At 35.2% G+C, this 27,580-nt stretch overlaps 3 protein-coding genes and 1 pseudogene across 3 annotated transcripts; 2 read left to right on the forward strand and 2 right to left on the reverse strand.

Moving 5' to 3' along the window:
- Positions 1–583: 583 nt before the first annotated feature.
- Positions 584–3,859, forward strand: LOC145639178 (alcohol dehydrogenase 1). Its single transcript, XM_081690349.1, has 10 exons — positions 584–845; positions 1,445–1,581; positions 1,683–1,729; positions 2,204–2,529; positions 2,630–2,712; positions 2,811–2,886; positions 2,976–3,037; positions 3,136–3,231; positions 3,358–3,519; positions 3,605–3,859. Exons 1-10 carry the CDS (start codon positions 809–811, stop codon positions 3,719–3,721), a joined length of 1,143 nt encoding a protein of 380 aa, XP_081546475.1. The 5' UTR covers positions 584–808; the 3' UTR covers positions 3,722–3,859.
- Positions 3,860–4,846: 987 nt separating this feature from the next.
- LOC145639179 (putative transcription elongation factor SPT5 homolog 1) lies at positions 4,847–16,692 on the reverse strand. Its single transcript, XM_081690350.1, has 22 exons — positions 16,183–16,692; positions 12,587–12,822; positions 12,313–12,459; positions 12,071–12,229; positions 11,914–11,997; positions 11,639–11,709; positions 11,182–11,536; positions 10,937–11,092; positions 10,704–10,801; positions 10,539–10,587; positions 10,311–10,463; positions 10,025–10,171; positions 9,024–9,108; positions 8,696–8,857; positions 8,535–8,583; positions 8,361–8,455; positions 8,171–8,249; positions 7,466–7,520; positions 7,269–7,383; positions 7,024–7,164; positions 5,433–5,533; positions 4,847–5,196 (listed from the first exon to the last, which is right to left on the reverse strand). The coding sequence occupies exons 1-22, from the start codon at positions 16,511–16,513 to the stop codon at positions 4,951–4,953; spliced, it is 3,114 nt and encodes a 1,037-aa protein (XP_081546476.1). The 5' UTR covers positions 16,514–16,692; the 3' UTR covers positions 4,847–4,950.
- Positions 16,693–18,722: 2,030 nt separating this feature from the next.
- LOC145639181 (psbP domain-containing protein 4, chloroplastic-like) lies at positions 18,723–23,289 on the forward strand. The gene is made up of 5 exons (XM_081690351.1): positions 18,723–19,276; positions 21,930–22,033; positions 22,178–22,289; positions 22,525–22,752; positions 22,837–23,289. Exons 1-5 carry the CDS (start codon positions 18,952–18,954, stop codon positions 22,899–22,901), a joined length of 834 nt encoding a protein of 277 aa, XP_081546477.1. The 5' UTR covers positions 18,723–18,951; the 3' UTR covers positions 22,902–23,289.
- LOC145639180 (pentatricopeptide repeat-containing protein At3g21470 pseudogene) lies at positions 23,227–24,884 on the reverse strand (annotated as a pseudogene).
- Between the last annotated feature and the right edge of the window lie 2,696 nt (positions 24,885–27,580).

Raw genomic sequence — 27,580 nt, forward strand, 5'->3', positions numbered from 1 at the left:
ACAGAGAATATGAGATTAATAAAATATGATTCTTGGTGGTCCACTTAGTGAGAGAAATGAATTAAATATTGTTAAAATTTTCCAAATATGAAAATGGAACAAGTATTTAAAAACAACTTAAAAAGGAAAGCGGAACAAATATTTAAAAACGGAGAGAGTACACTAATACATTAATACTCCATAGTCCTTACCATACATTGAACATAAATCCATAGACAAGACATATTTTTTTATTTTTCCTTTCATGGGACTAATAGCACCAAGAAATTGACCTAAATAACCAATCACCTTTATTTTCATATATACTATACATCATACATCCAACTTGATGATTAACAAAGCATCTATCTTATGTAATTATTGGCCCTATTTGCCTTAGATTATTATTCCATAAACCTTTTTAACGTACCAATTAACACTGTAGCAAGTGGTAAAGCAAAACCAGGGGTTTAATCAAAAACCCACAAAAATGGTTTTTAAATTCAGTTTGAGCCTATTGTTTTTACGTGTCATCTGTTAAAGAAACCAGCTCACAGTAATACACTCTCAATTAATTTTTATTTTTATTGCAGAAAAACGAAAATTAAGGACACCCACTTTTATTATAAATGCCCATGAAATTTGGGTACATTGACAAATATTCGGTGATCCTCAAAAACATTTACTGTTGATTTCTTGTAGAAAATTCTAAGAATTTCTAGCCAAAAAAAAAAAAAAACCAAAAAAAGTTGATTTCTTGGAGAAAAATTAAGTCCCCTGTTTTTATATAAATACAGAAAAGGTTGATTGTTTATCAAATTTCAGAAAGATGTCGAACACTGCTGGTCAAGTTATTCGTTGCAAAGGTATGATTAGAATGATTTATGTACTGCAGTTATTAATGTTAGTTAAAATTCTATTTTATGACTTTATTTTTTTTAATTAAGATGAAAGTTTATGTTTCATTTAATATTGGAATTTTGTTTGGGATGTTTGCTTGTCAGTGTTTTTAATTTTTGATGGATATTGTGATGAAATGTTTAATTACAATTGATTATTTGAAGAGATTATGGGTTACAAGGAATTACAATTGATAATTAAATATTAGTGAGGTTATTTAATAGTGAGAAATTATGAACTTTGATTTACAGCTAATATTAAATTCAATTCAACAAGATACAATCATACAATTCAATTTAGTTTTGAATATATACTTTGCATGTTAGAAATAATATCCTTAAAAAATAAATGTGACCTTGATCAAAAGTACTAGGCTATATTTATCAATTTAGTGCTAAAACTATTAAAAGCTACTCTCTAGAGTCTCCGTCTAAAAGTTCTTCTTTACACTAATTTTTGTAGTGACAGTTGTCATTTAAACTAAACAGGAAGAACTTTTAGTAACAGACGAGTTATCGAAAGCATTTATGAAATTAATGTTATTACTTTTATATGAAAAATGCAGCTGCTGTAGCATGGGAAGCAGGAAAGCCCTTGGTGATGGAAGAAGTGGAGGTTGCGCCACCACAAAAAATGGAGGTTCGAGTGAAGATCCTCTTCACTTCACTTTGTCACACTGATGTGTACTTCTGGGAGGCCAAGGTATAACTTAATTCATTATGATTTGTTTTACTTATAGTTTTCAATGTGTGTAATTTAATGTAATCTTTCTCATATGATCTGTTTTTTTGCTGATTTTTCAGGGGCAAACACCTGTTTTTCCTCGAATCCTCGGTCATGAAGCTGGAGGGTATGCCCATTTTCTACATCATTTCTTGTGCTAAATGGTTAATTTTGTGTTTTAGTGTTTCATTTCGTTGAATTGATTGAATGGTTGAAATTGTTAGCACCAACATCATACTTTCAATGTTCTTATATACATCTTGCATTCACTCTTTTTAGGTATCTTCTGCCTTTATTAATGTAAAATGGTATTAATTCATTACTAATTGGTGAATGAATCTGCATAGCATAATATATAATTTTTTGTTGATCAAGCCTACCCTCTCTCTGTCTGAAATTAGTTGTCAAACTGTCCCAACTTCTCATGATCAAAGATTTAACATAATGTTCTGACATCCTAAAAATTGTACAAAAATAAATAAATAAAAAATAAACTAATGATCACATTAAAGTATGGTATATTCATTAGAAGTATTTAAGTAGCAATGATATTACTGGCTAGTCATTGATCATTGTGATTTGTGTGCATTTGATTATGTAGAATTGTGGAAAGTGTTGGAGAGGGTGTGACAGAGCTTAAGCCAGGAGACCATGTCCTGCCTATCTTCACTGGTGAGTGCAAGGAATGTGCACACTGCAAATCTGAGGAGAGTAACATGTGTGATCTTCTTAGGATCAACACTGATAGGGGTGTGATGCTTAACGACGGGAAATCGAGGTTCTCAATCAAAGGACAACCCATTTTCCACTTCGTCGGAACATCCACATTTAGTGAATACACTGTGCTTCATGTTGGCTGTCTTGCCAAGATCAACCCTGAAGCACCCCTTGACAAAGTCTGTGTTCTCAGCTGTGGAATCTCTACAGGTACTAAGTCAAAATCCGAATTCATTACTCTTGAGTCTTGACACAATACAATGAAGGTTAACATGTGATCAACTGATTGTTTTCGGGGCTTTCTTTACAGGTTTTGGTGCCACTGTGAATGTTGCTAAACCAAAGAAGGGTCAAACAGTTGCTGTTTTCGGCCTAGGAGCCGTTGGCCTAGCGGTTGGTACCTCATCTTTAGTACATTATGTACTGATTTTCGTCTATTCAACTTTTGTCAATGACCTTAATGACATTTATTGATTTCTTGATATCTTTAGGCTGCTGAGGGCGCCAGAGTTTCTGGTGCATCAAGGATCATAGGTGTGGATCTGGTGTCTAGCAGGTTTGAAGCAGGTAAACCATGACATACCATCGTTGATAGTTTACATTACTAGAAGTCTAGAATATGTACGAGTATAATTTGATTTGCTGCGGTTTAACAGCGAAGAAGTTCGGTGTGACTGATTTTGTGAACCCAAAAGACCATGACAAACCAGTTCAAGAGGTTTTATTTTACACCCTACTCCTAAATGACTACATAACATGACCTTTCTGGTACTGCAATTTTCTGATTCATATTCTTCCTTGTGCTTTTTTCATTAGGTTATTGCTGAGATGACTAATGGAGGTGTGGACAGAAGTGTTGAATGCACTGGAAATATTCAAGCCATGATTTCTGCTTTTGAATGTGTTCATGATGTATGTTCTCAACAGTCAAATTTTCGATCCCTTCAATCCCTTCCCGCTCTATTAAATAAGCCTGAACTATCCCTTACTCCTTTAGATGTGTACTGATTTATTTTATATGGATTTGATTGACTTCAGGGCTGGGGCGTTGCTGTTCTTGTTGGCGTGCCCAACAAAGATGATGCCTTCAAGACTCATCCCATGAACTTCCTTAACGAGAGGACGCTCAAGGGAACTTTCTTCGGCAACTATAAGCCTCGTACTGATATTCCAGGAGTCGTGGAGAAGTACATGAACAAGGTATGAAACCACTAATTCTAGCTATCTTTCTTAACAAATTTCTCTTTAACTAGTTAGCTCATAAGCATCTTATGACATGATGCAGGAGCTTGAGCTGGAGAAATTTATAACCCATGAAGTCGCTTTCAAGGACATCAACAAGGCGTTCGACCTCATGTTGAAGGGTGAAAGTATCAGGTGCATTATTCGCATGGATGCTTGAACTGTTAGAGCTGGCTTAGATTTGAAGAATGCAGGAATGAATAAAAGAATAAAATGTCATGTTTTCTTCTTTACTCTCTAATGTATATGGATGGATTTTCCCTTTGAATTTCGAGTGCCTTTCGGGAATTAGTGTTTAAACTTTCGGTATACCAAAATGTTTAGAGCTAATGTGTGTTTTTTTTTTTTTTTTTTTTTTTTTTTTTTTTTTTTTTTTTGAGCTAATGTTAATATAATGCAGGTTTTGTGATTATTATCTCTTTGATGAATTAGTTCTTACATTTGTGGCTTTTCTCAGTTACATGCTAAAGCCTTAGGGTCACTTTCTTAACCGATTAGACAAATGTTGATTGATTCCAAATTGTGTATTCGTGTTAGTTGCCTTTAACAATACTGATTCCGATTTGACCAATTTGAGTCGAAAAGGCTAGGAAGTTCGGAACAACAAACTTTGTCTGTTTAACCCGATGTGATCCAAAGTGATACATACTAAGAAATAGAAGGTCATCGCCAGTTTAGTTAAAACTGGCAAAATTCAATTACTGCAACTACTACGGGATTAACCACAGTTTCAAACCAAGCCAGTGACTTCTTCGAACTACACAACACCATACATGGGACTGAGAAGAAATAGTTAAAGATATCTCACGTTAAAGATGGGACTGAGAAGAAATAGTTAAAGACATCTCACGTTACTCCGTGTGATATTTAGTTGATAAAATGTTTAAGGTCATCTTTGTATTTAAAACTTCTTAAATAATAAATGATTGTGTAAAGTATAATACTACCTCCGTTAACTTTTAGTTACAACTTTAGAACATTTTTTATCTCACAAATAATACCCCAAAATTGCAATTAAAAGTTAACGAAGATAGTACAAAACAGAACTGTAAGCTTTACTTCGTGGTTGATTCAAGTTGTGCGATGAAAGCTGGAATAAGAGACATCGTAGAAAAGGTTGGATTTAAAGATACTGGAATGCAAAGCAAGGTAATTTTTGGGTATGAAGGGATTGGCACAACTGGAATCACCAAGCCCCTTGTTTTATTCCAACACCCCCTTCGAAACTTGGTAATTTTAAATTATTGCAGCTAAGTAAAAAAAAAAATAGATATCAACGTACAAGTAGGGGAAAAAGACCTATAAATTGTCTCTATTAATCTATCTAAAATATACATTGTGCTTCATGGAACAAAATTTACACCATCTCGGAAAATCAAATAATTTGCATCAGGACTGTGCCAACTTCGCCAGAATACCCATATCCAATATCTTAACATCGAGTGATTCATCTACTTTTACAATTCCATCGGAACCATCCACCCCAATCAATTTACCTGTAAACCCTCGTTGTGCACCTCCCATAATCTTGATTTTGTCAGCTTTCCTTGGAGTAATCAAGTCAATCTCATTTGGCAGGGCAGTTATGACCTCGCCATTGCCACTTGTTCCAAGTGCAACTCGGCAAGAACCATCCTGAGAGAATAATAAAGATGAGACGGATTTAAGGACACTAATATGAACACGAATATTCGAGTGCTTGCCATGTATACATTTGTGAACTTCTACAATTAGCAGACAAATATGTGTACTTCCAAGAAGCATTGTTCTCGGGATAAATCAACATACAAGAGAAGCCAACTAAATTAACCATACCATTAGAAAAATTCTGGGATTGCAAAGCAATTATAGTTAAACAAAAAAGAACATACCGCTAGCACATCCTGCACAACTCCCACCATGCTATCATCACCTGACTTGACCACATTTACCAAAATATCAGGCATGAGCCATAATCCTTCATTCTCACCACCTGCACATCAACATTACACACAAAGACAAAATTAATATATGTTGAAAGATTCTCTAAACATCTAAATTGAAAAAACACAAGGCTTACTGAATATAGCAGCAGATCACTTCCCATACAAATATACCTATAAGCCAGATTAAAGTAATTCCAACCAAGCACCACAATTTTTTAGGGGTGGCAATTCGGGTTAGCAGCTCGGGTTCAGGTCAAATTTCAGGACAGTTTTGGGTTGTGCTTAAAAAGTATCAAAAATAGTGTAAAACTTAATATTATTATGAAATATGAATTTTGGGTCAAATCGGGTTGAATTTGGGTTGTTCAGGTTCGGTTCAAGTCGGTTCAGGGTACTCTCAGTAACTTAGAGTCGGGTTTGGGTCGGGTTATCGTGTTGGGTCAGGGATTGCCAGCCCAACAATTTTTCCAGCCAAACCACACGAGAACATCATGCTCATACTACATTTTCCATAAATATACTTGTACAACTTCACCTCATCGAAACCCAATACATACTATCCTGAAGCAACCAATTTATCATTTTATTCAAAGATGAGAAGCTTAAAAGCCAAGTGATTTTCTTTTATTCAAAAAGCCAAGTTCATTTTAATTGCAAATTAGCAATAAATTTTTAATTCAAAAGCTTGCATAATTTCAAGTCTCTGAACATATTATATAAGTAACAGATTACATAATTATTACAAGAAATCAATCCATACCACAAAATGACAATAATGTTTTTTTTTTTAATAAAAAAAAAAAAAAAAAGGAGAGATTATCAGAGAGACCAACTTCTATTTCAATCAGACCACATTTTCAGAGTGAGCCTTTAAAAAAGACGTCCAATAAAAGAGCAGGCTTTCAAGCAAGAAACATTGTAGGCGAATAGAAAAGTAACAAAAGCAACCTAGCAGTTTTGGGCTTGCCTACTTAAAAGAACTAAGATTCTCATTCTCATATGATTCATATCTGGAACTGACGAACACTGGAAAACCATGCTGAAAAATTCCAGAAGTTGCAGCCAAAACTTGAAACAGTCGTAGCATATAAACCTAGTTATTTCTACATTAGCAACTCAAGCAGAGGTGCTACAAGCCTATAAAATAATTATCACTGGAAAAAAACTGAAAATACTGGGGATTTGCAGCCAAAACTTGAAAGACAGTCATAGCTTATTTCTATCTTAACAATTCAAAGCAAAGGTGCTACAAGCGTACAGCATGATTATCCAAACACCAGGCCAGAAGTTCTCTGAAACTATCAAAGATGATAAACCCTAATATGCAGCAATTACATTATAGCAATCTAATGATAAATGAGGGTAGCAGTAGATATTGACACCTCTCCAGAAAGATAATCAAAATAGAATAATAAATCAGTGGAAGTAGCTAACCATATTTCAAAGCTATCATCCAGCAGGATGTGAATAAATGCAAAAGAGAGATGAATGTTGTATTGGATGAAGCTCAAAAGGGGGCACAAGAAAGAAATCAAACCTATTGTAGGAGACATCATATCAAGGCCGCCACCACCAGGCGTCATCGGTTGCCCGCCAGGAGTACCAGGTAGATACGACACAGAACTTGGCGTTAAGGGCCCTCCAGGTGTTGACGGTAAATAAGGACTTGGAGCATTGGCTAGAATGAGGATACAAATCAGTTAAATATTAAAAGAAAAATCAAGAGACAAGAACAGTTTAAAAAAAAAAAAAAAAAAAAATGTGAATTGATAGATAACTTACGATATGCTGAAGCACCATCTCTTGGGGTCGCAGGGTCAGTATAATTGCCACCGGGAGTTGGAGCCCAGCCTGAAGGAGTAAGGGCATCATATGGTCTCGAGGGGGGACTTCCAGGCTGAAGAGCATCAAGCACGTCAAGCACATTTCAAGAGAAAAAAAAATGCCTTGCTAAAAAACATTTAGAAATTAACCCATACCCTATACTGTGGACTTGTTCCCCAAGAAGCAGGATTTGCTTCCTCCCAGTCATCCCTGACATCACAAGATCCAGGAATCAGTCAAAAGAACAAATATCAGGAGAATTAAAAAATAAAAACTAAAAAAACTGGCAGGCTGGCATTCACAACCAAAACAATCAAAATTAACACTTTCGGCAATTTATGTAATAATCCATTTAATGCACTTTCATCATCCATTACTTTTCAGCAACTAATAATGTACATTCGCTTAATTAACCACAACAGCCTCATTGATAACTTTTAGCATGGAAAGGGTATTTCTGTAGCTCAAGAAAAGCAACTTCCTCCATTTCTTTAATATTGCAACTTAACTCTTTACAAGGTTTCACAGACACAACATAACCATTTTAGGAAAATAAGAATCTCCTTGCACACTGCAAATACCAACGTACCCTTGTTGAAATTTGTTGCTTTAGTTAATACATGCAAATATGAAATCACATTGTAAGTTTGTAATTTTGCCTATATCTTACTTATTCCCACTTCCAAAAATCTCATACACTTCCCATGTTGCAATATTAAAGAAATGGAGTAAGTATAAAAGATCAACATAGCCTTTTCAAAAAATTAATTTTTCGCATTCTAGTCTTATACCTACTAGAGGCCATAATGTTCGACTAAATTACCAAGAAGAACAAAATCAAAGACAAAAGCATAACTGACCTCGCTGGACTCATTGGGGCATATGGGTTCCATGCACGACTCCGCATTGGTGTCCTCATACCATCATGAATGGGAGTAGCTAGACAAAGGCAATAACCGAAACATGTTAAGGAAACATGACTCATATTTCATATTTCCGTCACATTATTGTAGCATAATATGCAAAGTTACAGACACATTAAAGACCAACCTCGCGCTTCTCTCATAGGAGTCATGTGCGAATGCATTGGTGTGCGTGAAGGATGCATAGGAGTCTCACTGCCCATACCATATCGTGTTGGTTCCCTAAGATGAAAAAAAGGGTAAGATACACGGCATATCACAGAACAACAAAGAATACAGCAGAAAAGAAAAAGGCTATTACCGGTATGGTGTAGTAACCGTCACATTATCAGATATAAAACTTCGCTCAACTGGGGAAGAAAAAAAAGAAAAGAAAAAAAAAAGCTTAGCTATTAGTCTATTAGTTTCATGGTGTAATAAACTAAGATGCCTGTCAATAATCACACAGTAACAAATACTTGCCTGTGACCTCTTTCATCTGAGATTCCAACTCAACTCGTACAGTTGTACCCTTAATGTCCTTCACACGTCCTCGGTAACCCTTGTAAGGCCCGAGACGTATTTTAATTGTAGTCCCTATGAGAGAATCATGCCCTCTTCCACCTCCTCTATTCCTTCCTCCAACTGCAACATGATCACAAGTTACAATGTATATTATACCATTTTAATATTAAGGAAAAGTTGAAAGAACAAGCAAAAATACATGCCAAGATAAAAGAAAATCAGCATAGTCACTTCTGAGGTCAATAACGCATGCCAAGTTGAAGGAATATCATGTAAAGGGACTCACAATCTGATTGAGGACCCCTTGGTGGTAGTCTTCCAGGAGATTGAGGCATTCGTTGTGGAGTTCTCAAAATTGACAACGGGTCACCCTGGAAATGAAGAATGATAAAAACACAAATGAATCAATGAGAATCCAAACATGACCAGGAGTCAGCAAATGCAATAAAATGATATACTACTTCCGTTACATATTAATTGCAACGATTAGACATTTTTCCTCTCTACTTTATGTCAAATCGTTGCAAATAATATGTAACGGAGGTAGTAGAAGATATAAGTTAAGAACATTATAAGAAAAAACAAAAACAGAGTCAGTATTTGAGTTAATATGATAGCCTAATGCTTCCTATGTTACTAAACATAGTAACACTTCTCTTTTCATGGTCTTCAATACAATACTTTGACCATCAATATCATCAATTACATTATACTAAAGGCGAAACTTATAGGGACACTTGACAACATAATATGAAAAGTTTTTTCCAAAATTACTTATTTATTAAAAAAAAAATTAAAAAAAATTGTCACCTAAAATTCTAAAATTAAGGTTTGTATCTATATTATGACTTTTACTTTGTACAAAATCAAAAATAAACTTCCTTACATATCAATATGCCCATTATAATTATTACAAATTTAATATTTTTTCACATATATTTTATACTTTTTAATACTGAGTTCTATTCATAATATTTATATCAATCTTTTTGGTAATTTATTGTAATTATAATTATTTAACAACCGTGCATAGCACGGGGTTTAATCTAGTTAATTATATACTCATATTAGTAAAGACCGTGAAAGATTTTATAACAGGAGAGGAAATTATAGAGTGCAGACTTGGACATCTGCAATTGAGAGGGACTAAAATAACAAGGGATAGACAAAGATATTAGTGTACTCATACAGCAAACTAAAACCCAAAAAACATAAACACAAGATACTCTTTCCCAAGAACATGAATAGAACCCCTTGTCCTCAAATAGAAAGCATAAAGATCCTTACTATTTTATTATCTCTGTTTCCTCTTGAGCCACCAACAACTAGACATGACTGAGACTTGGCACATATAAATCCAGCATGCTCAAGGTGATGACGATCATATATGAACAAAACTCCTCTAAATATGTGCTCAACAGGGCCTTGTTTTCCCTGCAAGTCAAAAAGATAATACAGATATAAAATTATTTAAAAAAAAAATACTAATACTATGGTATCATAGAAGATTTAGAGGAGTGCATTATTAAAGGCTAGAGGAGTACAAAGGATTATAGATAAAGATGTGTCACACCTTGCACGGCCCCTCAAGAACCCTGACAACATCCTTCACAGCTACAGGGTTCTTAGATCGATCTTGTGCAAACAACTTCTTATCAATTTTGGATCTTATCTCTCTCAACCTCACTAGCACAACCTCAGGGCGATCTGGAACCCCTTTGAGCACCTGAAATAAATATGACATATTCATACAAGAGATCAAAATATATTTACTTCAAACAGTTGAGTCACAGACAATCACCTGGAAAGCTTCACTTTCTACTCGTATGATTACACCAAAGCTCGTATTGCTGCACAAGATTACATAAAAGTTAATACACAAACAATTCATAAAAAATTATTAAAAAATTAAAAATAGCTACATACAGCAAAAAAGAGAGGACAAAGTTATAAGAGAGCTGCTTACTCTAACAGCACAAGATCATGCAGCTCATAGTCTCCAATTTTTGTGACACCTGTTGTCACTTCGGAGCTTTCAACAACATGATCAGCAAAAACTCGAAGCTGCACATAACCAAAAGTTACACAAAATAGCAAAAAAAAATAAAATAAAATAAAATTCAGGAATCACTCAAACAAGAACAACAGACAATGTTGTCAGTTATGTTAAGTAATAGAATCAAGGCAAGAGAACTGTACATGCTCTTTAGTTGTATCAGATATTATTATCAGCACATGGCCATCAACCTTCACAACCATACCAGTTGCACCTTCATGAGAGCCAGAAATAACCTTAACATGATTCCCTGGTTCAAAATACTTGCAAAGATCTTTTTCATTAATTGCAAGTGTTTTCTGCAAAAACAAGAGAGCTTGTAAGATGCATAGAAAAAGTAATCCTTAACATAATGGAGCATTTTAGAATTTAGAAGCAATTTTGGTACCGGAAGGCCCTTCTCATTTGGTCTTATGTGTACATTTCCATCCTCAACTTTCTCAACCCATCCCTTCAAATTCTTAAGATCTCCCTTAACAATAATAACAGCATCACCCTTCATGAAATGCCCTTTCTTTCTATTCGCAAATAAAGTTGACAAACTGCCAATGTCACCATCACCTTCACCGGGATGTCGGAACTTCTCCAATTCATCAAAAGTGGGCTGTATGTTCTGAGTACTGATAGATTTTATGGATACAGATTTAATCAAGAATCCATCCTTAAACATCATTCCGTTTATATTTTCATAGTAATCCCCTGTCATAGAATCCCTCCTTCGCTCAACACGTATATGCAGATCCCTAAGAGCAATAATAAGCCCAAAACCAAGAGTCAATGGCTAACAAGGAAGAAAATACAGCTACAACAGGGGCAAAGAGATAGAAAGAGAGCCAAGTCAATACCTAGCTTCCTCTATATTCATAAATCGAGGCGGAGGAACAAATGCTTTTTTCTTGGCGACATCTCTACCCTCCTGAAAATGAAACAGTAAGCAACTAGCATAATTCCAATTCACAAGCAGATCAAAAATACAAAATGAACCCAAATAGACGACAGTTAAAGCTAACATTTAACAACCATAATTTCTTTCAATACTGATGTCAAAAGAGAGGTAATAGCAAAATACAGCATACTTATACATTAACAATAAGAATTTCCAGCATAATAAATTACATACCAACTTGTTCGCAAGAACTTGCAAATCTATCCGTGGAATCAACTTCACTGTTACTCTTTGCCGTACATTGTCCACATCCAAAACCTACAGAAATCCAGGATAAAGATTTCAGACAAGGCAACACGATCATAAGGTCCAAACAAAAAGCACACTATACCTTTGCTAGATCTCCTTTGTAGGTCCCAGTTTTCATCCTCACCCAGGTGTCCCTGGAGAGGTCAATTGCTTTTGTTTCAACAGACAGAACATCAGTCATTTCTTTGATCGGGACCAGTGTTATTTTGCTAGGAAATATGTTGCGCATTCCCTTGATGGCCTGAAAACAGTAAAGAATCTAAGAAACAGAAGTAACAAAATAAGTAAAGAAAATTAGTATACAAAAATTATATCTCTGAGCACCTCTCTAACATGGGCTTCTTTGTCAGCCTCAACATAAATAAAATTCTTCAGGTGATCAAGAGCTACAACAGAACGAATTTGCAACTCAGATCCTTTATCAATAAACTTTTGCATGAGACATACAGCAACCTCCCTTTCACGGCCAATCTGACATATTTCAAACAGATAATAGCTCCGATGTCATATGAAAATGAAAGCAAAGAATGATATAATCATATAAATTACAGACATGAAATCATGAATAGCCAATATAATTAGGATAGGTCAATCCTACCCCACATTTCACCATCCACAGTTTGGGATCCCGAACAGATGGTAAAAGGGCCTGCTGCTCCACATCTGTAGTCTCTTCATCATACTCTGCCTGACTTGACCGAGCATACCGTTCCTGTATTCTCCTCTCAAGATCTTCAACATCTTCTTCCTGCTCCTCTCTAGGCAGCAAAGGTCGCCGATGCATCCTTCTCTCATCTTCCTCGGCAATATCTGCTGTGTTGTCTACAATAAAATCTGCACACACAAGTTATGTTGAATAAGAACCGTATATAATGAATGATAGCCAAGGCCCTATTCAATTCAGTTGATTTTTACTAAACTAAAATTGCTCAACTGAATAACAGTGATTAAATGTATATTTCAGGTAGTTAGATCCTTGCTAATAAAGACAGATTTTTGATCCTGAATTAAAAAAAGATTATAAATTATACTCCCTCCATCCCCTCATTACCTTTTTAGGTAAACCAAAATATAATGCCTCTTTCTATTTAAAGATTGAATTTTTTGACATTACTATCCTCTTTTTGATGAGTTGTCATCTTTTTTCTTTTACTTTTTTGTACTTATAAGTTTTAACTTCAATTTTCAACATTTTATCTTTCTATCTCTTCAATAATTCCCAAATATTTTTTCTTTCTCTCTATCTCTCTCTAACCCCACACGCACAAATGTACTTTTAATCATTAATTTTAAAGAATTTACAACTTTCTTAATACCCGTGCAAAAACCAAAAGAGCCTTTGTATTAGGGGACGGAGGGAGTAATGATTAAAACTGTTATAAAATCAGTCACTGTTGTTTCCCAAAATCAGTTCCCTTAAATATAAAGTTCTCCATCCCCGTCACCTTTTTCCCCTCTTTGGAACAATCTGTTGACAATTGTTCTCTCCGTTTGAACACACAACTATCCTTAACCTTTGTGCCATAAGAAAAAATGAATAATTTTATAGTGACCAATCTGACCAGGCAAAAAACAAGTCACCAATCAGCATTTATTGATAATAAATAGCATAATTAGCCTCTAAATAACCAGCATAATCAGCATACTTTAGAATGTGTCCATAGTTAGAAAATTTGAACCATTAATTCTCACTATTACGTATTTCAAAACAAAGTCATGTGGGATCTTGTTTGAATTGTCTCGGTACTTATTTTTCAAATATCGTTTGCTGTTCGATGGTGTATGCTGTTCGCAGATGATATCGTTTTGGTGGATGAGACTAAGGATGGGGTTAATGTCAAGTTGGAGCAATGGAGGCAAAGGTTGGAATCTAGAGGGTTTAAGCTAAGTCGGAGTAAGACTGAATATTTGGTATGTCGTTTTGGCACTCAGAGGGGGACAAGCAATGAAGTGGTGAGTTTGGATGGAAAGGATTTGACCATGAGTGAATGTTTTAAGTACCTAGGGTCGATCATCCAGAAGAATGGTGACATTGATCAAGACGTGACCCACAGGATTAAGTCAGGGTGGCTTAAATGGAGAGCGGCCACGGGAGTGCTATGCGACCGCAGCATTCCCTTAAAGTTGAAGGGAAAATTCTACAGGACTGCCATAAGACCAGTGTTGCTCTATGGTACAGAATGTTGGGCTTCTAAGAAAGAGCATATTAAAAAGATGGAGGTTACGGAAATGCGCATGTTAAGGTGGATGTGTGGAAACACTTTAAGAGATAGAATCAGAAATGAGGTTATTCGCAAGAAAGTAGGTGTGGCGGGCATTGTAGATAAATTAAGGGAAAATCGTCTGCGTTGGTTTGGACATGTAAGACGGAGACCCGAGGGTGCACCGGTGCGAAGAGTGGAAGAGTGGGACCATGGAGGGATTAAACGAGGAAGAGGGAGACCAAAGATGACTTGGTTGGAAGGAGTGAGGAAGGATATGAAGTGCATGGATTTACGTGAGGATGAAGTTTTGGATCGTAAGGGATGGAGGAGAAAGATTTATGTTGATGACTACACGGAATAATCAAATTTGGTTCATGTTAGCCGACCCCACTTTTGGGATTAAGGCTTTGATTGATTGATTGATTGACTTATTTTTCAAATATCAATTTTTTTATAATTTTTTGTAATACAAAATTAGAGGTATTAATGGTTAAAGATCGCATTGCAGTCCGTGCAAATAAAGTGTAAAGAACTTTCAAAAACGGAGGCAGTACATATTTACCAATACTATAATGGTGCGAGACATAGGTCGAAAACTTAAACTAGAGCAAAAGAATAACATTGTAGCTAATTTTACAGATGATTGGAAACAGTGAAAAACCATCGTGGATGAAGTCTTCAAAGTGATAAGGTTTTGAGAACACTAGGTATTATGTTCAAAAGAGTACCACGGGGAGAACACTGTTATAAATTGTAGGATGCACACCAGCACAGAGACAAACATTCAGGTAAGACACAGATGATGCTCTGCGCCAAGTTTTAGCTATTGAGCACTAACAAGACAAGATGAGGCAGTAAGAAATAACTTAGGCAAAAGACAATAAAATTAAATCTTCATAGGAAATACGCAGAGGTCATTTGAGCCATTAAGCGTTTACAGAGTCATTGTAGGCAGAAATTATTCTCTAGTTGCCTCTGACTACAAAGATTTGAGAACTGCAACCAATAATATACTCAAAATGCATTGCAATCCTGTAACTATTCCTTCAGGCTAGAGATACATGCTGACTTTGTTAGCTTGAGAATGATGCATTCTAAAACTGTCATTAAGAATAACTTCAATTAAAATTATTGCTGCAGTATATTATGCCATGCCGGACTCCATTTAGTAACTTAAGAACTAATTTTATTTCTATGCTATTTGCTCTTGAACACATACAGCAAGAGACTGCTTTGAGGTATCTACACAAAGGAATCCCAATGTAGGATATCAGCTGTCCTCCCAAATAAGTCATCAATCTTATTAAATGTTAACAAGGAAAAAGTTAAACCACTACATATCTTCCAAGCAAACATAGGGATCCACCACGTCAAAGTAAAACATCTAGTAACAAAATCCATATTCCGCATATCATAAAATTATCCTTGTAAAACTCATCTTGAACTTTTATACATTTAATTATCTTGAACTTTTATATATTTAATTAACATTTAGAAAATTACTGACACTGACCACCGGACTTGATCAAACCAAATTAAGGCTCCAAATTTATTATCTTTTAATCGAACTAAACTAAGAACGATAAACCCAAAATACCAGATCAAAAAATGCAGGAATGCAAACTCAAATAGTCATTGCTCACACAAAAATCACTCCATATTTACTCAAACCAAAATAGGCCTCTCAACCCAGCATCAATCAATTTAATCCTCAACTTTTCGGAGCATAACCAACAACCAGACAACACTAAACGCCTCGCTTAATTCTCCTTAACTTCTCCATTGCAACCAAAATCAGCATTGCATCATCAGAACCCATTACTAAAGCAACCCAAATAAAAAATCAAAGCTAGCAATCAAATAAAATTTCAAAAAAGAGCCAATTTCCACTAAACAAACTATTTCAGCTAAAATGAACAAAAAATCAATAATCAATTCACCAAAATAAAAATTAATTCATTAATCAAGAACAAAGTAGAGAAAAATGTACCATCTTCTCCATCCTCCTCTTCTTCATCTTCATCATCAACTTCCGCCGCAATATCATCAATAAACCCACCTCCACGGCTCTTCTTATGGCGGCGCGCGCGAGCATAAGCATCGTCGTCTTCTTCCTCCTCATCATCGTCTTCCTCCGCAACATCATCAATAAAATCCGATCTCCGACGCTTCTTTGCGCTTGCTTTAGCGCCTCTTGCGCTTCCATAGTCGTCCTCATCGTCTTCATCCTCGGGTTCTTCTTCGTACAGATCTTCGCCATACTCATCACCATCTTCTGGCTCCAAATCTTCGTCGTCTTCGTATTCGTCTCCTCTAGGCATGATTGAATTTGCAAGATCGGCGAGAAAATTGGGGTGATTTGAAGGTGAATTTGGGGATTTTTAGGTTTGAATTCTAGGGTTTTCAGAGAAATGAAAGCCCTAAAGAAAGGAGAGAGAAATATGAAAATTGATAAGAGAAGCGGGTAATTGTTTTGGATGAGTGATAAGTGTGGAAGACCCGTGAAAATTAAAACGGGTCGGAATTAAAGCGGGTAATCTATAAACTAAATGCATATCAAATGAGATGTCATTATTCGTATTAAAATGTAATTTCTAATTATGGAATCTTCATAATTTTTTGAATAACCAACTCAGAAATTAAAAATACGGAGTATAGGCGAACCTAAAGGAGTGAGTAAAATAGAATGGCAATTTTACAAGTATGTGTGTTAAAGGAAAACTTAAGAAGAACGAGTTCCATCGACATTAACGAACTAGAAGAAAAGGTTGTAGCGGTGATAATAGTTTGGAGGGTATTTGTGTCTCTGTGAAGGATTTAAGAAGAGAAAGATCTTTTGGTACAGTGGCACATGAGGTCCCCTCACATCCTTAAAAGGAACAAGGTACCATTTTCATTAATGATAAATCCTCTCCCCTCACCCTCGGGCATCGCCAGGCAGGCAGGCAACCAGCTTTGTTGTGATAGTAGTCTGAGGTAGAGGCTCAATTTATCTATTTTATAAAAAAATTAAGGATCTAAAAAAGGAGAATGATAATAGGCAACATATGGTGTGCAAACTACGAAGAGGAAGAAAAGTTTGTGTTGTATAATGTGTTGAGAAAAAAATTAATGCTATGATAACGAATTAATTTCAAGCAACCTCTTAATGAATGGGAGAGCGTGTAACATTCCATTTTCTTTTCTTTTATTTTAAAAAATTACTTGTGTTAGAACAATTGGTTGATAATTGAAATACTTAGCAAAGAACAACTAAGAAATTTGATAGTTAAAGAGACAGGAAATTGGAAGGTGGGAAAATCCTTCAAGTAATTACTTGAAGACTACAAAACCCACCCAAAGCAAGGAAAGTAGTTATATTGATTTCAATTAGTGTTTACAAGAGTAATCTCTCACTAAGTTCCACTCTAACGCACAAGGGTTTCAAGGACCCTAGCTATTAATGTGTTTCTCTCAATTTGGGGATTAAAAACAAAATAACCCCAAATGGATATTTATACTTTATAAAGATCTGGACAGAGTATCAGGAAGGCACGAACGTGCCAAATATGGCACATGCTAGCCTAGATAAATCAAACCAGAAGCTATTGGTCGTCTGGAAGTCCAGCTGCACGAACATGCCATATTTGGCACGGACATGTAACCCCTATTCAGGTCGGCACAAATAGCTAGTAGTAAAACAATAATAACTTCCTCGTTTCTCATTAAAATTAAGCTTACGACCTATCATTGGAAAGCTCTTGAAACAAGATTTCACCTCCAACTTGAATCACCTCAAAACTCCAAGTAGTTTGAGAGATATGTCCAGTTGAAGCTGACCCATCCAATGCTTCCTTGCTTAATACAAGTATCCCCTTAGCTTATGCCAAGCCTCAATTGATTCTCGAGTCATATATCCAACAACGTGATTTATTTATTATTATTTTTTATATTTTTTTTTGGGTGTGTGAAAACCTGAAATGTACTCCCAATAAAAAATAATAATAATAATTCTATACAAACTACCTTTACTTTTTCCCGAGTTTATTGCCCTTAAAAAATGGATTTTTTTTCACTTATTCATTAATGTTGATGTAATTTTTCCAAAAATTAAAATTGTCATTAATGTATTTTATAGATTTTTGCTTCTTACACAAATTTTTTAATTAAGGGCTTATGTTCTTTTACACAATCCTAAATTCCTAATTCTATTATTTAATTTAATACCTGTAAAAATAATAATAATAAAAAAGAGAGAAACGAGTACAACTACCTCTGGTCCAATTTACTCGCAATAAAGGAATATTTTATGTCTCACAAATAATACCCCATTCCTTTGTTGCGAGTAAATTGGATCGGAGGTATTATTTTATATTATGAGATGGATGAATTAGTAATACGGAGTAATGATTAGTGAAATTTTCAAGAAAGGAAGAGGAGATAATATGATGAACAACAAAAATCCTGATATTCCACGTGTCAGGTCAGCAACGTTGGAATATAAGACTTGGGTTTTGTTCACTCAACTTTCTATCCCTATGTTCACAACAATCAGGTACACAACTACACATAACCAATAAGAAATAAGAACACTTCAATTTTCAACAGAATTCTCCACTTAAAGCACAACAAATTATGTTACATCAGTAACACACAAATTTTCCAGATAACACTGGAGTTTTAACACCATATATCTGGCATTTCAAGCATAGTTCACAAAACTATACATAATTCTTCTCATTTCTTGCTACCTATTCCTGTAATTTTACTAGAGGAAAAGATGGTATCAACTATGTGCAGTAGCTCTTCTTGTTTAGCCTGGGATATATATCTGCCAAAACATAATCGAAATCAGAATCGACGAATCCGGAATGAGTTTGTTCAGTCATCACTTACACCAGCAGAAACATCTGACAATTACAGAGCTGATCAGGAGAGGCTTTCTTCTGGAGTATTGAAGAGAAGATCACTAGTTCTGCAATCTGGGGTTGTTCCACTGGTTACTTCTCTCACAGCTCTAGGATTTCCAGCACCGGGTTCGGCTGTTGTTAAACAAGGGCCTCTTGCTGGCAGAGTACCTGGGTTGTCTGAGCCAAATGAAGAAGGTTAAATTACTTATCTGGGTATTTCAGATTTCATTTCATATTATTTTTGCTTGGTTTTTTTTATTTTTTTATTTTTTTATTTTTATTTTTTTATTTTATTTTTTTAAATTTGAAAAATACATACTCTACTGCCCATCATCTGACAGCTAATCGGGGAATTTTTCTTATGGGAAAATGTGAACAGAAGTGGATAATCTTATTCTTTAAGTGTCTAAATAGCCAGTGAACAGATGCTGGTATCCTGATAATTTATGAGATGCATCTTTTTCAGTGAGAAATTAGTAGACAGATATAGAATAGAAAGACCTTAAATAGATACAATAACCTTAAGATCAATTTCATTACATAGCCTCATTAATGAGGAGATAAGTTTCAGGATAGGAAATAAACATAGGGTATCTGCATACTGCCCTGTCTTCACTCACTTAGCATACCTGTGATCAGGTATTTAGGTCTTGCAAACATAACTTTATTGGGGATAAGCATACAATAAATATCAAGCATAATAGCAGTTGAGAGCTTATTACCTAATATGATATATCAGACAAGGCAGGCTCTGCTTCTGAGTTTGCTTCGATAACACAAAAGCATAAATTGATAGGTTGATAAAAGGAACCTTGAACAACAGAAGTTTGCATAAATGAAACCGTCACCCAAGAGAAGCTTTACTGCTTTAGTGAATGTGATCAATAAGCTTATCGAAGTACTGCATTAAGGAACTTACAGTCGTGGAAAATTAAATAATTAATACAAAAAGAGAAAGGAAAAATAAGTTTTAGAGCGTCCGCAAAGGATCTAACAGAAGATTAGTTATTAAGTTAAAGGATAATTTACCTCAGTTGAAAATCAGGGATGAACCAAATAGTTGACAAATGTGGCAAGATCTCTCCATATGCCTTTTGAAATTTCCTTGATACCTTTGGACATTTCCCTATCTCAAAATGGTGTAAACTGGAGAAGCTACCAAGTATTTCAAGAAGTTTTTTTGGGCTGGGACAATACCAAATGACAAGCTCACAAAGTTGGGTAGATCAACCAATGCATTTTGGCAGGGATCTCCAGTTATAGAGAAAATGATAGATAACTCTTGAAGTGATGCGACTCTGTGAGACAGTCAAGGCCCCTATGAAGTATCTCCAATTTTGAGATGCTCATCAATTTCAACTTTTAAATGTCATGCTGTTCATGGGTAGAAATTGCTATCCACAGTTCCCCAACATCACCATCATCAATCATGTTCCCCAAAGTCAGCTCTTCAACATGCTCAATGTTTAAAGTTTCAAAAACTGACAAGACTCTGCAATGCAGAAGAATTGTCTTTCAATTAGCCACAATCACATATTAGAAGTCACTGGAGAAGGTCAGACGTTTCGCAACCATAATGACCAATTCTTGGCATTTTATTAACAGTTAACGACTCTAGGATGACCAGTCAAGTACATTGAACGAAAGAAAATCAGGTCCATGAAGGGATCATGTAGGCACTTGAGAATATACTGGTCATGCACTACTTTTGGTGACTGCAAAAGTTTGTTAGTTTGAAGATCAAGTTTCTCATTGAAGTCTAAGGGCTTTCTGTGGGATCCAAAGACTAGGTTGTTGGGCAAGTTTTTGCAGACTTGTGACATTAAACCAATGAACAATAAATACCCTGCATATGCAAAAAAAAGTGTGTAGCTTAGTAATGCAGGTATAATAAAGCTATATCTCTTCTCCTAGTTTAAGCTTGTAACTTGTAAGTGGGCTTCCTAAGGGGTGTACCCGGCTGCTGCAGCAAAATAAACTCTTTGCAGCAGAGAAGACAATATATATTCTGGTTCTTGAAGATAATATTATTGAAAAGTCACTAAGTTGCGTTCATATCACTTACATGATTTATGTGTCTAAAAAACTCTTAGGGGGCGTTTGGTTCAAGTAATTTAGGTATGAGATATAGGTTTATGATGGGTAAAAGTGTAAAACCCATACCTTGTGTTTGTTTAAGACAATTACAATGTTCAAACCCTTGAGCTATGGGGCTAAAAAAACCCAAGGGGGGAGGTGGGCATGGTTCATACCATGTCTTCGGGTATAAAAAAAAAGAAAATTATTCATTCTAAGAAAAACCAAACACATGAGGGTCGGTTCTCTTCAGCTTAATTTCAGTTCAGTTCAGTTTAGCTCCAATCAATTGAGTTCCTAATTTCCTTCTCTCATAAAATATTCAGTTCAACTCAACTCAGTTCAGCTCCAATCACTTCAGTTCAGTTCAGCTCAGCTCGGCTCAGTGAATCAGAACAGGCCCTTAGTATTAAGTTCCAACCTCATACCACCTAGATTTCATTCCTAATTCCAAACTTATACCACTGGGAGAATTGATAACACAAAGCCCCCTTAGTAACTCTGCTATAATAATTCTAACCTTGTTTACAGTAATAATACTATAGACTATGGACATTAACAAGAAAGGTATCATCTTAAAGTTCTCAATTTAAGACACAGTGCAACCTTTCAAACTCTTAATTGTGATAGATTTGGTTTCATATTCACATTAACCAAAAAGCAACATAATTTCTATAATTCCTGACTCCTGAGCTATTTCATTTCCCTCTGTCATCCCTTTTATTTATGGCTTGTTCATAAGATGCTAATAAGTCATATAATGCTCAGACAGGTTGGAGAACATACCAGAGACCAGATGAAAAGTCTGGAGGCCACGGTGTTGGATGGAGTCCAATAATACCTTACCTTTTCAAAGTCTCTGGAGATTGGGATGAGGTAAAGAAATTCAACCTGTTTCACGAGGACTTTGCTTGTTTTGACTGTAACTTAGTCATATAACACAACTGTATCTACACAAACTATTTTCAAAAAACATGAAGATTAGCCCTTCTGAAGTTGTCTCATGATTTCATATTGCAGGTTCCTGTCTCTATTGCAGATCTAGGTGGCACAGAAATTGATCTTAGATTTGCAAGCCCCAAGCAAGGCCGCTTGTTTGTCGTTGTTGCTCCAGTCCGTAGATTTGCAGACGGTGAGTACCCTGGCACAATGGCATTGTTCTTGTAAATTATCAGCATAACCAGAATGTAACTTTGGCTGAAGACTAAAAAAACCAATTGATTTTCCTTAAAAAAAAAAAAAAAAACTGGATTTCTGTCTAAGTAGCTTTGCATCTATATGTTGGTATTAATACTATGTGTCAATTTTAAGAATTCATACACGTTATATGAATAACATGATTCAATGTGGCTACTTTATGTGCATAGAACTTGGGGACAATACTACAATTGAAGAAATTGGAACACCTGAGAAGGTGATTAGTGCCTTTGGACCAGAAGTAATAGGAGAGAATGTAGAAGGGAGAGTGTTAAGCACGAATGTGGCGGAGCATTCAGGAAGAAGATATTACCAGTTTGAATTGGAGCCACCTCACATCTTTATCACAGCTACTGCAGCCGGAAATCGGCTCTATCTATTCTGTGTTACTGGAAGTGGTAGGGAGCAGCTATACATTCTAATTCCATACTCCGTATTTTTAGCTATAAAATCTAACTCCATATGTTTCTGCCAATTTACAGGTCTCCAATGGAAGAGGCATTACCAGGATCTGAAACAAATCGCTGAATCTTTCCGTGTTGTTTGAATTGACTAATGGCTAATCCAAGGAGTCTAAGAATAGGAGAGCAAACTTCCTTTATTATTGTGCAAACTTGCAGTTAGCTAAACATATTATAAAATAGACATACAAAGTCAAGTCACAAGTTTAGACCTTGTAAGGACCCTCTCAAGTGCAGAATGTTTGGATCATTGGCATCATCTGACAGGCCGTTCCTTGATTATATCAGGGTGGTGAACAATGATCAACTACTCAATTGCAAAAGCTGTATTTATCCTTCAAGAGATTCAATAGAAAGATCATTTTTGCCCCTATAATTAATGTATTATAAACAGATGACAGGACTGGCAAGTTAGAAGTTACTGTTTCTACTGCCAAACATGCATGAACTAGATGCAGAAGTCTTTTCTATTCCTTTGTCAAGCATGGCTGTCCTTATCTCCTCAGCCTTATCCCATCGGTCTGAATCAGCATAAATATTTGATAGGAGAACATAATGTGAGCCATTTCTAGAATCCATGTGAACAATATCTTCGAGTGCCTCCTCAACCAAAGTGGCCTCTGAATGCACTCGACAAGCTCCTAGTAGAGTTCCCCAAATTGTATCATTTGGTCTCATCGGCATGCTCTTGACAAGATCAAATGCTTCTTTTAACCTCCCCCCTCTTCCTAATAGATCGATTATGCAACCATAGTGCTTAACACCTGCTTTTACTCCATACTTTTCCATCTTTGAGAAAATGTTTAACCCTTCTTGCACCAGTCCTCCATGAGCACAAGCTGAAAGAACAGAAAGAAAAGATATCTCATCTGGCTTCACACTTTCAGTTTCCATCTGATAAAAGAATTCAACAGCCTCCTGACATTTTCCATGAACAGCAAACCCGGTGATCATAGAATTCCAACAAGTCCCATTCCTTTGACGCATCCCTTCAAAAATCGACCTTGCAGTATTCAAATCTCCACATTTTGCATACATGTCCACCAAACCATTAAGAACAAACTGATTAAACTTAATCCCCTTCTCACAGATACTCGAATGGACCTCCTTACCGACATCCAAACAACCTAACTGTGAACAAGCAGATAAAACACTTGTTACAGTTACTTCATCAGGCTCAAACCCATCCACTTGCATTTCACGGTATGCATCAATAGCATCTTCACAAAACCCATTTCGCGCCAACCCAGACACTAGTGAATTCCAAATCACCAAATTCCTAACAGGGGTTCTATAAAATATGGCCTTAGCCTCCTCAACTTCACCTATCTTACAATACCCATTAATCATCACAGACCAAACAAAACAGTTTCTTTTCGGCATAACCTCAAAAACTTCTCTTGCAGCCTCCATCATCCCATTTCTAGCATACCCATCAACCATCACAGTCCAAGTCACAACAGTCCTCATCTCTACATTCACCTGATCAAACAACTCCCTAGCCATCGCCGTATCCCCAATCACCGCGAAACCACGAATCATCTCATTCCATGTAACAACTGTCCTCTCCGGCATAGCTTCAAACAATGACAATGCAGCCATAGTATCCCCACCAATCAAGTACCCAGCTATCATTGCATTCCAAGTGATCACATTTCTCTGAGGCATATTATCAAACACCTTACGTGCATCAACAATTTCCCCACATTTTGAGTACATACCCAACAATGAAGTTCCAACCATGACATCAAAATCTACTCCATACTTCACTGATTCAGCATGTAAAGATTTCCCATGATTTTTCAATGATAAACAAGAACATGCCTTAAAAATTAAAGGGATTACATCTAAATTGCATACATTCTGGCGTCGAAATTGGTTATAGAGAAGAAGGGCGTTTCTTGGTGATTTTTGTGCTAGGAGATCTCTTATTACATGAAGCAAATTTGTTGGGTTTGACATTACGTACACAAATGGTTGTAGACCTTCTAGTAGGACAAGTTTATTTTCAGTTTTGAACTTGTCACAAGCTTATATTTGATGTATGGGGTCAAATAATGCTAACTATGCTACTCGTATTAGTCTACGACTAGGGATGTCAATGGGGCGGGTCGTGGCAGATTAATGAACAAGTAATTCTTATTGAAAGGCGCGGATTGATGAATTTGTGGTACGAGTAATTTATTAAGAGTATAAGTGTATAACATAGCGTAGAGAAAGTCGATATTAAGAGAGACCTATTTTATACTCCATGTGTTGATAGACTTCTAGGAGCAATTACACGATAAAGTCATACGGAGTACACATAATTTATATCAAGTGTCACTATAATAAAAAAGAAAGTCTTCCCCTAAAAAAAAAAAAAAAAAAAAAAAAGAAAGTCTCAACCACGCTATACTTCCACAATCCACACTTGATGTAAATAAATTATTATGGTCTTACAAGAGTGTGGAGTAATCAGGCTAGTATATGATAGAATAAATAAATCAATCATGTATTTCAACTATTAGCTTAAACTTTTGTTTAATTTGGTCCTCTCGTTAACATTTTTTCCAACTATTTTATGGATCCATGTATTCTCTTGCAGTCACAATGGCTAGTGTTCTTCACCTATTATAGTAATTGAAGTTTGGATATCATAGAGATATAGACATAGAAGTGCTAGCTAGCAAGCAGAATAGCTGAACAGAAGGAATGGGAAACATTTTTCATCCTTTTAAACAGCCAGGCAGCTCATGCTTTGCCGAAGGCATCAACTTAAGCTAAATAGAACTTCTGCCTTATTTTTTTTGGCCAATTTCGATCTAGGCTAGCCCAACCTAACAATATGATCGTTATCAGGTTGGGCTAAGGTTGATCAATTTCAATATCAACTCAAAATTTAACTAGATTCATACTAACTTTGATCTATATATGGATTGTTAAGACCCCAATTTTACACGAAGTATAATCTATACCTATCTAGCAACACGGCCTACTCAATTGTATTGATAATAACTTTATAAACAATTATTTGACTCATTGGCGTCATTGCAATCCTATGATGTAACATTTGCCTAAAGACAGTTTTCAACGAGGGCAAAAAGAATTTTCATAGAGTGCTAGCTGCCTTGCCCAAAAAAGCCATTAATTAGCTCATAAATCATCAATCTAAATCACATAATTAAATAACTTTACCACATTTTCTAAAATTGCAAAAAATCAATCGAATAATGCTCTTATTTTTAGTAGGTCGGTCGGAGTAGATAGCACCACATGTAATATGAGTATATGACCAGTGAATTGATAGATTTTTGGTTGATTTGGACATAGCAAAATGGAACACAACTTACTTACATTGGAATTTGCTTTATTTCAATTATTATTTTGCTTTGTTGGTTCTTGGTATGAATCAATACATTTTTGCCACCACATTATTATAGAATTTAAAAATTCCTTATAAAATGCACTAATATTGTTATTATTGTACAATTGTATTTTTTTTATAGCCAATTATTTCGGAAAGTATTATTAAAAATGTCACATTACTATAGAATATTGATACAAAAGTTTGGAAAGATATTTAGATTAGCTTACATGTTTTTTTTTTTCTTTGATTTTCTCCACCACCTCACTTTTATAGTGACAATGGACAAAAAAATCTATCCAAGAAAAAGTTATAGGATAGCTACATACCAAATTATTTTGGAAAAAGGAATCGGACCTATTTAATTTCATTTTGTATTCTATTAGAGGTCGTGTAAAATAAATAGTGTTGTTAGTCAAACAGTAAATTTAATGGATAATAATAAGTGTCACATTTCCCCTTTTCTAGTGTATTCGCTTTCCTCTTGTGATTGGTTAAGAAATTTATATTGAGCTGCTATAGAAAACTAGCTACAACATATGTTATTGTATACCTTTCCTTCCACTTATATATGGACTTTTGTTGTATCATATATATCATGTTGACGATTACGTTGATGGATGATCATGTATTAGTATTAACTTTTACTTGTATTGTAATTATTTATTACATGTTATAATTTAATTTGTATATATATTCTTAACTATAACCACCAACAACTATACCAAAACCACGATTGTTACCAAACTATAACTCTATTACCCATTATTCCTTTTGTTTTCAGCACATGAAGGCAAATAGCTTACTTAAATAAGTTTCACCAAAGATTAGTTAAAATCAACTAAAATAATAAGTCTGATAAAAATAAGTTTAAATTGAATTGAATAAAAGAATAAGCAATACTCCGTATTAAGAAAAGTTCAACAAAAATAGGCTCAATTATGTTCAATTATTTTCACTTATTTCATAAATACTATTGTGTAAATTCTACACTTAAACTTTTTGTGAATATAAGTTTTTATTTATTTATTTATTTATTTATTTATTTTTACATAAGGACAGTTCAAACATAAGTTTTGGAAATTAGTTTGCTACAGATGTTATATAGCCGTTAAAAAATTGGTACTCCAAAGTTTTAGTATGGTTAAGATCATATAAGGTTAATTAGTATGGTTTAGAAAGTTCTATTGTGACTTTGTGAGGAAATTTTAATTTTTTTTTGTTTAGGAAATTTTGGATTTTAACACCAGAAGAATAACTCGAAAATGGTTTTTAATACCCCTATAAAAAAATTATTTTAACACTAGAAATTTTTTTAAAAAATGGATTTTACTACTATTTAATGGTCTCCGTCCAAAATTTTATTAAGTGGGGTCCATAGTGACACATGTCACCATTTATTTGTTTTCAAAAAATAAA

Source organism: Chenopodium album, chromosome 7, assembly GCF_948465745.1.
Source record: "Chenopodium album chromosome 7, dcCheAlbu1.1, whole genome shotgun sequence".
In the NCBI taxonomy this organism is placed as follows: Eukaryota; Viridiplantae; Streptophyta; class Magnoliopsida; order Caryophyllales; family Amaranthaceae; genus Chenopodium; species Chenopodium album.